The sequence below is a fragment of the Schistocerca piceifrons genome, chromosome 8 (genome assembly GCF_021461385.2).
Source record: "Schistocerca piceifrons isolate TAMUIC-IGC-003096 chromosome 8, iqSchPice1.1, whole genome shotgun sequence".
NCBI classification, from domain to species: Eukaryota; Metazoa; Arthropoda; class Insecta; order Orthoptera; family Acrididae; genus Schistocerca; species Schistocerca piceifrons.
This window is the reverse complement of record NC_060145.1, coordinates 280,664,988-280,677,241: the sequence shown is the minus strand read 5'-3', so window position 1 is coordinate 280,677,241 and position 12,254 is coordinate 280,664,988. Positions and strand designations below refer to the sequence as shown.

Below are 12,254 nucleotides of genomic sequence, written 5' to 3'. Positions count from 1 at the left end.
ACTGCACACAAGGAAAAGGAAATTCATAAAGAAATTAGGTACAAAATGTGTGAAACAGACTGGTGCCAAAATATATTTCAAACTATGTATTTTAAAACATTTTTTACTCAATTTCCATCAGTTGTGAAGGAGCCTTTCCACCATTTTGTGGATGAACCGCTTACTTGACAGCCTTTTCAGGCACATGGCATTACCCACATCACTGCTTCAGTCTGTCAGTACTCATCTCAACTTTCCAAATTCATTTGGAGTTCTTTGCAAGAGTGTAGGTTTGTGTCCCAACCCAACAGACACTCCTAATCTGTCAGAGGGTGCATGGCAGCTCCTCTGTAGAAAGAAAAGATGTATTTTGGAGAATAGTTTTAGATTTCATCTCTGTTGCAGTATTTGACCTCAGCCCATCATATGAAAAAAAACTTACATGGTTTGAGACAAAATTTAAAAACCAGATAGTAGTAAATCAATATTGTTAATGCACAGGTGAATCGCCATTTCCAGCAATATGTTTAAAGGATGTGTACTATAGATATGATTTGAGTTGTTAAAAACTCTTTATTTTTTTCCTTACCAACTTCTCAGATACATTATGTATGACGTTGGGTAGTTAAACATTCCGTACTTGCCGAAAGTTAACTTCAAGCACAGATTTTAAATTTTCAATGGTCACACACACACACACACACACACACACACACATCCATCTGCACATATACATATATGCATCTGTGTGTGTGTGTGTGTGTGTGTGTGTGTGTGTGTGTGTGTGTGTGTGTGTACGTGAGGTTAGTCTTTCTGCTCCCGGGATTGGAATGACTCCTTGCCCTCTCCCTTAAAACCCACATCCTTTAGTCTTCCCTCTCCTTCCCTCTTTCCTGACAAAGCAACCGTTGGTTGCGAAAGCTTGAATTTTGTGTGTGTGTGTGTGTGTGTGTGTGTGTGTGTGTGTGTGTGTGTGTGACTATCAACATGCCAACGCTTTCGTTTGGTAAGTTACATCATCTTTGTTTTTTAGATATATTTTTCCCACGTGGAATGTTTCCCTCTATTATATATATAAATTTCAGTTTTTCCATCTAATAGCTACAACAGTGACGCATGAAATCAGAACTTATAGCATTTAATTTTAATTGCAGTTTATCACTCCAAAATCTCATATCATATCGAGTATAATGGCTTTCATTTATGCAACTTACCTGTTTACTTACCCTTCAGATCATAATTCCTATAAAGGAGACAATTTGCTGTTCATTAAAGACTAGAGGGTTAGTAACATGTTTCCCTTACACTTTTTATTTTTCATTTATTTACTTTTTTGTTGAGGGCAAGAGTTTGTGCAAGATGGGATGCAGGATTTTGGGATTCCAGAGCAGGAAAATTTTGTCATTGGAGAGGAGGTATCACAGTTTGACTGGGGCCACCCATTCCATGGGGCTTAACCTCTCATGGTCGTCCCAGTTGTATATCCAGAGCTAACTGAGGTCTTCGCAGACTGAAATTACTGTCCCAACCTGGTACAGAAACAGGTCTCTCACGTCTTGTCTCTCCAGTCATCTATCATTTTCCATTTACCCACTGACTGGACCACAAAGGAGCACTCATCGCCATCCAGGACTGGAGAAACTGAATCACATTCTCCACCAGGGATTTGACTACCTCTCATCATGCCTTAAAATGAGGAATTTCCTACCTATTATCTTTCCCTCTGCGATATTTCACCATCGACCGAACCTATGCAGAGTTGTTCCCCATCCTGAGATGGTTGGAGGGCAGTGAATTGGATAGAGATCCAGTGACTTTGCTGGCTGAGGTAGGCTTTGACAAGCACAAAGACAAGCAATAGAAACTCTTACCATGTGCAGCAGTTTCTTGCCGAACTGTAAGCCCAGTATGGCTTGCCATGAAGGGCATCAAAACATGGTGTAAAATATTGTCAATGTGCCACTGTGCTGTAAGGGTGCCGTGGATGACAACCAAAGGGATCCTACTATGAAAAGACTCCTGGTGGATGGGCTGTGTGGCAGGCAAGAGTCAGGCTGGTATACCATCGCTGGTCGAGACATCTCAAGACACAACTTCAACCTGAAATATCATTGACTGAAGGAGAATAGTCTTCAGCGATGAGCCCTGCTTCAAATTGGGCCCTGTTAACCAGTGAAGATACGAAACTTCCTGGCAGATTAAAACTGTGTGCCCGGCCGAGACTCGAACTCGGGACCTTTGCCTTTCACGGGCAAGTGCTCTACCATCTGAGCTACTGAAGCACAACTCACGCCCGGTCCTCACAGCTTTACTTCAGCCAGTATCTCGTCTCCTACCTTCCAAACTTTACAGAAGCTCTCCTCGAGTCTCGGTCGGGCACACAGTTTTAATCTGCCAGGAAGTTTCATATCAGCGCACACTCCACTGCAGGGTGAAAATCTCATTCTGGCAGTGAAGATACGTCTGGAAATGAGACTATTAGTGGTGGGACACTAGCCCAACTTTCACCCACTATATGGCCTGACAACTAGGAGTGATGGTCAGCAGTGCCATTTCTTTCCATAGCAGGACCCCTCTGGTTGTCATCTGCAGTACATCAATGGTATTGTACGCCCCATTTTGTAGCCATTCATGGTAAGCTATCCTGAAGATTTCTCTCTAGAGTTTTGGCGAAGTTTATCACATTCCATGGTAATCAAATCACCACCACCACCACCTTTATTAATCACATTGTTTTGGTCTTGAATTGTACTAATACATGAATAAATCCTACAGTGGTTTTCCTCTCTATTGTGAGTAACTATCACATCTTCAATTTCATTTTCTCCTCCTCCTCCTCCTGTGTACTATTGCACTGCTTATCCCCACTTTTAACTTTTGTACAAGGTTACATGATAACTACATGTTCATGGGGTATGAGTAGAAAGAATCATGTCTGTGTGGAATATCAATCTGGTGACCAGTTTTTGAGTAAGTCTTCATTTTATATATTGTTAAGCTGTTGGTGTAGGATAAAATTAAATTAACTTTACCTGTCGTATAACTAAAACATTTCACAATCCACATATCAAAATTTTGTTGGCATGCTTGGATGTGATTGTATATTATTAGATTGTTTATTTTTGCTTATACAAAAAATGATTTAAATTATTAACATAAAAACAATATAGTGTAAAGTGCCATGGTGTGAATAGAACTTCCTGAAACACGATTACCTGAAGCAGTGTTGGTCTGTGGAGATCAAAATATGACGTTAGGCTGTTTTTTGTTCCCAAATGTTTAAACTTGTTTCCATCTCCATAAGTGATTAATAACTCCATTGAATTATTATATGAAACCTATAGACTTCATGTATCTCTTTACAGTTGCGATATGTTCCCACTTAAAAATATTGGCTTTTTTTTTTCTGGGCCTACTGAATCACCATCAGCATCCTAGATTTGCCTTGTTACAATTGTAGATATTTAAATTTTGGAAAGTGTACATCATTATTACTCAGTTTTATCAACAATGTTTCTGTGTAATATATATATTTGTGTGTGTGTGTGTGTGTGTGTGTGTGTGTGTGTGTGTGTGTGGATTTATTTTGTATTGCATTCAGAGTTTCATTAAATTTTTTGCAGCTCATACAGTAAGCACAGAAGTTGACGTTGTGGTGCTGCAAAGACTGCGTAATGTGATTGACCAACAGAGAGAGCAGATTCGTTCAAGAGAAAGGGAAATCCAGGCCAAAGCTGCAGAAATTGATGCTGTAAGTACCTGCACCTCATCCATAGCACAGAAAGTGGTTGCAGAATCAAAGCCCAACCATGAGTGAGATAGCTATTAAATATGACCTAAATCCTTTGTAGCTCCTATAAAACAGTTGGTTTTAAAAATGGCGCTACTATCGAAGATAATGCTTTAATATTAGTCTAAAAGGATTTGGTATGAGATTAATATTAAACAAATTATGGGGCTTTCAGTACCACCAGCTTCCCCCCTCCCCCCCCCTCTCTCTCTCTCTCTCTCCCCCCCTCCCCCCCCCTCTCTCCCCCCTCCCCCCCCTCTCTCTCTCTCTCTCTCTCTCTCTCTCTCTCTCTCTCTCTCTCTCTCTCTCTCTCTCTCTCTCTCTCTCTCCTCTCTCCCCCCCCCCTCTCCCTCCCTCCCCCCCTCCCCCCCATCCCTCCCCCCCTCCTGTTTCCCCACCTAGCCCCCTTCCCTCCACTCTTTCCCAACCCCTCCTCACCTCCTTTCCCGCCACACCCCCTCCCCCCCCCTCACTCGCCTCCTTTCCGGCCTCGCCTCCCCTCCCCCCACCTCCTTTCCCGCCACGCTACCCTCCCTCCCCCCCACTCGCCTCATTTCCCTCTCTTTAAATTGGTCAAATATGTATAGTCTTCTTTCCTTAGTGGCATGAGTGAGGAGAGTAACAAACCATCAAAATGTAAAGGACTAATTTTTAGATATTGATTTCTTAGAGATAACAATTTATTCTTCATCTGTTTCATTGTTTCCTCAATTCATTGGCACTGTTATGAGCATAATATTATATTTCGTATGAAGTTAAATGACTGCATTAGGTAAGGGAAAAATTATAATAATTTGGCTTGCAGCAGCATGGGGAAATATAAATTGCATCCTGTGATATCAGAAAAAAAGGCTAAAGGTTTTAGGCAGATAAATATAAATTAAAGGATATAAGTAAAGTTGTAAAATAAAGAGTGGGGAGAAAGTTTATATTAGAAAGGAGCTGGAAGATAAGATGACAGCTGAATAAAATTGCAAGCAGTCTTAGTTACTCACAAACTTATTACTCCTCATTTAAGTGAATCTCTTCTGCCCTTAATCCTAATAAGCACAGTGATCACCTTTTCCTATTCTGCAAACAATTTGGGGATCATTCTGGACAATCACCTAAACTGGACTGAACACACAACTGCAGTCTATAAGGTGTTGGCATCACTTCACTCATTACCGAACTGTAAAAAAAAGTACAGTCTCTTGAGCTTAAAAAGAAACTCTGTCATTAGTACTCCCCATCCTTGATTCTGATGATCATATTCTCAAAGGACTTTCGTATGAGAGCACACATTGGCTGCAACTGGTGATGTTCATACATTTGTGATGTTTGCTCCTTTCAACATGTCACTCCTGCCTGTGAACAATTATCATGGCTGTGTGCTGATAAGTGCAGAGATTATCATACCATGTTGGTGCATTGTCTTCACAGTTGCTGCACTCCGTCCTATTTCTCATCAACCTTACACTACTATGTGAACAGCACAGCAGAAATACATGTTCTCTAAATCATTTTCTGTATCAGGAACCCAAATTTGGAACAATGTCCCTCAAAATGTTACAGAAATTAAAATCCTTCCAAACTTCAAAGGACAGATAATGGCCCACCTTCTATCACTGTAGCTATCTCTTCTTGAAGGTCACTTCCACCGACCTTCCCTCCCCCATCGCTTTTCCTTCACCTTGTCTCTTTTTCAATTCCCTCCTGTTTCATTATCCCTTCCACTTCTTCTAATGCTAAATAAGGCTTCAGAAGTCTTACGCTAATCAGTATCATTATTTATGCCTCCATTATGTTATTTTAGTTGTCAACATTTTACTGTTATCATTTTACTACTACTACTATTATTATTATTATTATTTTACTATTATTATTGTGATTTCTACATATTTCTCGTCTCTATTGACCTGGTCAGATATAAGAGAGCGCTGTAACGTCCTGATTTGGTCATGCTAAATAAGCAATAAATAAATGAAATAAACAGGGTTATATATTTTGTGAACAACGTTGAAGGTAGGATGTGAGAACAGTGTACACTAAGAAACATACATGTGTTTTAACATGTGTGTGCTGGTTGCTGTTTCATGGGACACAGATTTTCTTAGCACCTCCATTTTGATGTAATAGGGTTGACCTGACCAGATATCTTCTGACCTTCGCAAAAAAACTTAATAAAAAAACTATAATTTTGCCATCCACATAAACTATACATCAGTTTTATCCTGCTACCACTGCTTCATAGTCCCCACATCTCGAGAACCATCCCTAAGATTCTCTGTGGTTTGTTACTTATTAAACTTGTTGTCCCATCCCTTATCAGATCTTGTCAAAACCAACAAGAAATATTGTATGAAGTACTAACCAGACATCTTGCAGAAGCCTCAGAAAGGATGTATGGATTTTTACTCTTATATGCCAGTAGCTATAGTGTCTTATGGTATTTCTGGATAGTAACAAGAAAAAAAATCAGTATGATCTCAGTGATCAACAAGAACAGTACTGGATGTAGAAATAACTTCCATGTAGACTATGCTTGCCTCTCTAGGCCTCAGAAGGATTTTTATCTGCTAATACAAAAACTGGTAGACACCAGGGAGAAAATTAAAAATCCCCAAATATTTGAAAGCAAACTAAAATAACACCTCATTAGCTACTCCTACCCATTTACAGAATATTTGAAACCAGACATTTATATTCCATAAAACTCATATTATTAACAATATTATGAAAAGGATAAATTGCTACTCACCATACAGTGGAAATGTTGAGTTGCAGACAGGCTTTTCACAATATTGTAATTATTCCATCCAGGATTTTTCATTGTTCAATATTTGTACTAGACAGTTGCTGAATTTACCAGTATAAAGGCAACTGACAGTATTCTACCAAGAATTTGCCATTATTTTATCATTTTTGAAGTGGAAATGTGCATGAAAAGATGGACAAATATATAGTAACAAAGTTCTCCCACTAGCATAACATGTCAAGCACAGTATACAACACTATCGTGAGTTTGCTGATGTGAAATTGAAAATATTATTATTAAGTGTTCCAGACAGCTTAACTGGGATACAGCAGGTTTGGTAAAGAGAAAAAAATGGTAGTGTACTCATATTTCATTTAAGCAGTTCTTTAATATTTCTGCCCTTTGATTTTTATTCAGGTTGGCATTATTTATTAACATGTCTCTCACCAGTGAACCTGGGCCTATGTGGTTCTTTAACCAGTTAAAAGTTTCTAGTGCACTCAGACTGTTTTAACTAATTCTTGTAAGAGTGTTTCCGAGTACATGTATAATTCCCTATGGTTTAGTTGGCTGTTGATTGTACCACTAACATACATATGTGCTCCACAAGCAAAAAAAAATTGCCTGTTTTTAAGGAAGTTAATCATGTACATATGTTAAGAATCTGCAGATCTGCCATAAATGAAGAGACAAAAATGTAAAAAATGTGGAGTTAGATCCATTACATTCTGCTGGAAAAATGCATGGTAGCATTTTAGATTAACTGTCAAATATGCGCTATGTTGAGGTACCTTACTAGAGGTTGACTTGTTTATAAGGAACTGATTTCTGTAGAAAAGTAAAGAAGTCTTTTTTTCATAATTCGTTGCACAGAGAGATGGCAAAAGAAAAACCTGAAGAAATATAGGCTGTCTTGGAACATGACAAAAGGATTTTCTGTAGTCAATGAGGTTTCAGTAATCACCATCATTGTCTAATGTAGAATGTATTTCACTATAATAATGCTTTTATAGAGCTCATTGAGGAGGTGAAGAAACTTTGGAATAATAAAACTGGATGTTGTGCTTAGAGGAAAAGATTGTGTGTCTTAACAGTAATTAATGTTTACTCCAGGTAAAGCTGCTGTGTTTTAGCACTGCTTGTGAAGTTATCTGCCTTGTGTGTTTCGTGATTTTCCTGCCCATTTCAATTAATTTTGGTTTGCATTACTGTAAATTATAAAATTAATAAAGCAAAATTTCTGAAGCAAGTATTTTCATTAACTAAAACTCAGAATACCGCAATTTTTCTTTTGTATTTGAAGTTCCTGTTTTATATTTGTTACTTGTCATAATCTTTCTAACAACAGTAGTATACTTAATTTATAGGAGCATTTGATTCGGTGTATTTATACTAAAACCACGAGCTTTTGTAACCATAGCACCTATTACATTAATTTTCCATCAGTTGGAATCGGTATAGCAACTACTTGGGCACAACTCACCTGGCCAAATATCAGTTTTGCCTGTTCTGTTCATAATAAAATAGCAAATGGTTCAGTCACAAGTGTGTATCATTGAGGAATAAATCACATTGTTTGCTGTTCCAGAAACCAAGCTATCCTGGACAGCATATGATTTTATTTTTCTGATTAGCCACAGCCGTAGATAACCGAACCATTAACCATGTATTTTCCAACACTGTTAAAAACTACCAATATATTTTCATGTTCAACAATATGTATTTTTTCCAGCTTCGTTTTTTCTGTAAATTTGATCAATATTTTTGATACTTGCAGCTGTGCTCTGTCAGCTGCTTATTCATTTATGTTTACAATGCAGATAAGAACAAATATTATGTCTCTTGCAACTGACTGTTTATTTTGTTTATAACCAAACTTGTTAACCCTACGACAAGGTCATTGCAGTATGCAACAAGAAATGTTATGTACAGTGAACTGCATAATTGTGACATACTGTAAATTGAAAACCTTTCCTGTGTTCATATAGTGCTTACACAAGAACCAATGGACACATGAAAATTATAGAAAACATAAAAACGACTGATTCCTCGTATGAATGGGTGAACATATTTGCTTAACAATTAATATTTAGTTGCAATATTTCTTCTTACTACATGGTAAATATAATTACTCTAGAAAGTTTCCATCTTTTTCATAATTTTTCCCCCTGCCTTGTTGATCATAATTAATACACTTTCCGCTATCGGGCACTTTTCTCTGAAGCACTCATGTTTTATTGTGATGGTAATCTTAAATATCAATTCTATTGTTTAATTTAGAATGGAATCATTTTTGGGTTGTCTTTCCCTGCCCTTATCTTTTAGGGCTGAAGGCTTTCATTTGCATAATAGCTGTGGACTCTGTAGTTACATTTACTCATTTACTCGAAAGTCTTAAAGGTTAAGGTGAGTATAGTTTTCCCCTATTTCCTGTGTGGTATTCTGCATGTTTCTTTTCTTTCAGTGTTGTTATGTTTATATAAATGAATCGGACAGTAGCTGCTGTGCTTGTAGGAGTTCTCTTGTTTGCTGCTCCCTCCCTCCCTCCCAATAAAATTATACAAGTAACAGTGCAGTTCTGCATAAAATGCCACATTGGCTGTGCACTGATATAAAGTAGCAAAGTTTTACATTGTGTTTGGCATGTTAATTCTGTATTTACAACTTCAGTTGGTGAAACGCTGTTATTTGCATGATGGAATGTATGTAAAAGTGCACCATATAATTCTGTTTTTTCTTCTCACATTATTGGTAATAAACTGTGGCAGATCATATTAATTTCTCAGTATCTTGTCCCTCAGTTTTTGTAAGTCATTTGCTTAATGTTATGAATAATCAGAATAGACCCATTGCTCTGATTTCCTGATTATGTATTTAGGGGAGTTCTCATGACTCACTTTACAAATGAATACAGTTTATCTCTCACTTTCACTATGGAATACAGTCTAGTCTCTTCCATCTGTAATTACAAATATGAGTATGGTATTATTAAAATTGCATAATGGACTTATTCAGAATTAAAACCAAAAGCCCAATATTGTTTTGATTGGTGTCAGACATAATTAACAATATTCTTTATGCCTGGAGGCTCTGATAAACATATCTTCCTGCCTCTTGATCACTGATCAGCCACGGTGTATTTGTCAATAAATACCTGTAACTGAATCATAAAAGGTATAAAACAGACCTATACTGGATATTGATTTCAACACCACAATGCCTTACCAGGCAGTGTCTTACTACAGAAATTTGACTTTGTGTTCCTCTGAGCTTTGAATGGACTTACTCAGTCAGTTATAAGGGAACCTACAGCTCAATGTGGAGTGTGAACTATAACAGAAAGAAAGCATCTAATGTAGATGCGCTACACCTTCAGGCAAGGGATGAGGCATCTTGCTAACGTGCTATTCCTTTCCAAAAGTTAAACCTATTTGCAAATATCTGTGGAAAAACTTTTATTTAAATTTATCTAGGAAGGAAAATGTATCACATCATGGAATTACCTTCTGTAACAACAAAACTGGAAAATTGTTGGAAATATTCAGTCCTAATTCACAATATGTAACAGTTTCGTGGAATAATAAGAGAACAGTTACACCAGTGGCACCAGTTACTAAGGTGTCATAAAATTTATTAGGGAGATTACCTTTGCAGATGAAAATAGAGATATTCTGAATACCGTAAGGAGTAATATAGGTGGAGATGGACTAATTCTAAATTAGGATAAAGAGTGATATGTTGTGGTCAAATGGAATGTAATTATTTTGGAAATTAGTCGTCTGTGGACATGCTGCCACCAATCTTTAGAGCGAGGTGGCGCAGTGGTTAGCACACTGGACTCGCATTTGGGAGGACGACGGTTCAATCCCGTCTCCGGCCATCCTAATTTACGTTTTCCGTGATTTCCCTAAATCGTTTCAGGCAAATGCCGGGATGGTTCCTTTGAAAGGGCACGGCCGATTTCCTTCCCTAACCCGAGCTTGCGCTCCGTCTCTAATGACCTTGTTGTCGACGGGACGTTAAACACTAGCCACCACCACCACCACCACCAATCTTTACAAACAATAGAAGTTGTGTTAATTTCTTCTTGCCACACTTCTCAGTAATGAGAAAACTTAAAAAGTAGAATGTATAAGAGAACTGGATAGGGCTTCAGGGTAAGGGTGGAATTTATAATGTGATACACTGGTAGCTCATACTAAAGTTCGTTTCATGGTAGCAAAGGCATTTGTATAGCCATTGAACCTACAGGCTGTAAAATAATTTAACAAAACAGTAAAATGTTGCCCTAATACTTGCATGATAAGTCTGAATGATTCTTTGTGGCTCTCTTGGATTAGTTAAGAAACAAATGAGGGAAGTTTTTAAGCAGGAATATGATCTGAGATTTCCATGCCCCTATGAAATTGAAGAGAGTCCATGCTCTGTTTCTGTTTGTCAGGTTAAAGATCTACTAGGAGAAACTTGAAGGGCAGGGGGACACCATACAAGAAGTAAATGAAAGGTTAAGATCGATAAGACAGGGTAGAATATAAAAGTAACTGGGATATGGTGAGGCTTTCCTGGAATTAGATGGGTAGAATGTTAGGAAAACAGAATTGATTGGAAAATAGAATTGATTGGAAAATTCAGCCAAAGAGTACAGAAGTGAAGGGATATTCCCATTGATTTATTTTCTTCAGGGGGGGTGGGGTGGAGGAGGGTGTTAGGCAGCAAGACATAGATGAAACCTTAACTTATATGAATAGTTTGTGGTCATATCCATGTAAAATGCTATCCTTTGTATTCTGGTTGCAGAAAAGTTGTCATGTAATGTGGACGCATTCACAGGTGGCCCCGTCTTGTGATGGGTGTAGGAAATGCCAATGACAGGACTTTAGTCAAAGTTGTACAGTGGTGGTCAGATGTGTAGAGTTTGCCTTGAACTGAGATCTCTCATAGGAGTGCAACCCATGGGCCAGGAGTTGATAGAAGGGAGATATATTACTGGACAAGTTACTGTGCAGGCTTGGGCTAACGTTTTCAGAATGTGGGGGACTGAGTGCTGAAGGAAGTTATATATAACACACACAATGGAAGAAGTGCCACACTCCCTGCTGATATTTGCAAAGTACCCTCTGTGCCAGGACTTCGACTATTTTCATGTGGTTATTTATTCTGATGGTAAGTGTTTTAGAGCATTCATAGTGCTAATAGAAATTTTTGATCAGCAGTTTAAGATAATTTAGCATATCACAAATATGCTATGACAGATCACTCTGCCTTTGGTTAGTTGTTCCTCTACTGGTGAGCTTGAGGTGTGAGTAGCAGACAGGGTGCAGTGGGAAAATCCAACACTTACTGCAAATGAGGATAAGAATTGTATCATAGGATCATTCCACTATTTGTAATTCACCTTTGTAACTATTTCATTCTTGCACACTTCTATAAAGAACACCCACTTGTCACAGAGGTTCAGGCACTTTCCGTTCATACAGGCAAATCTTTCTGGAATTATTTATGTACAACTTGGTCACACTAGTCTAACAAGTAACACATCTATTATTTTGCAAGCATTGTATTTCCTACAAGATTACACTATTTACTGAAATCTGTGAGAAGCAAGACATTGGGTTCTTTTAAAATGAGGTGAATCCATCTTCATTTTTTTTAGATTTTCTGGTACTCTTGGTACTGGTGGAAATTACTTTCCCAGATAAGCCATAGATTTTACACCTTTTAACCCTTGTCAAATTGCATAGAGTACAT

At 38.0% G+C, this 12,254-nt stretch overlaps 1 protein-coding gene across 5 annotated transcripts in view; it reads left to right on the top strand.

The window, feature by feature from the left end:
* LOC124711602 (RILP-like protein homolog) overlaps window positions 1-12,254 on the top strand; it is a 155,219-nt gene that overhangs the window by 43,782 nt on the left and 99,183 nt on the right. For all 5 annotated transcript variants that reach the window (XM_047241759.1, XM_047241758.1, XM_047241760.1 and 2 more), the window contains exon 3: window positions 3,603-3,730. In XM_047241759.1, the coding sequence (XP_047097715.1) occupies window positions 3,603-3,730 (128 nt within the window). The remainder of the gene's footprint in view (window positions 1-3,602; window positions 3,731-12,254) is intronic.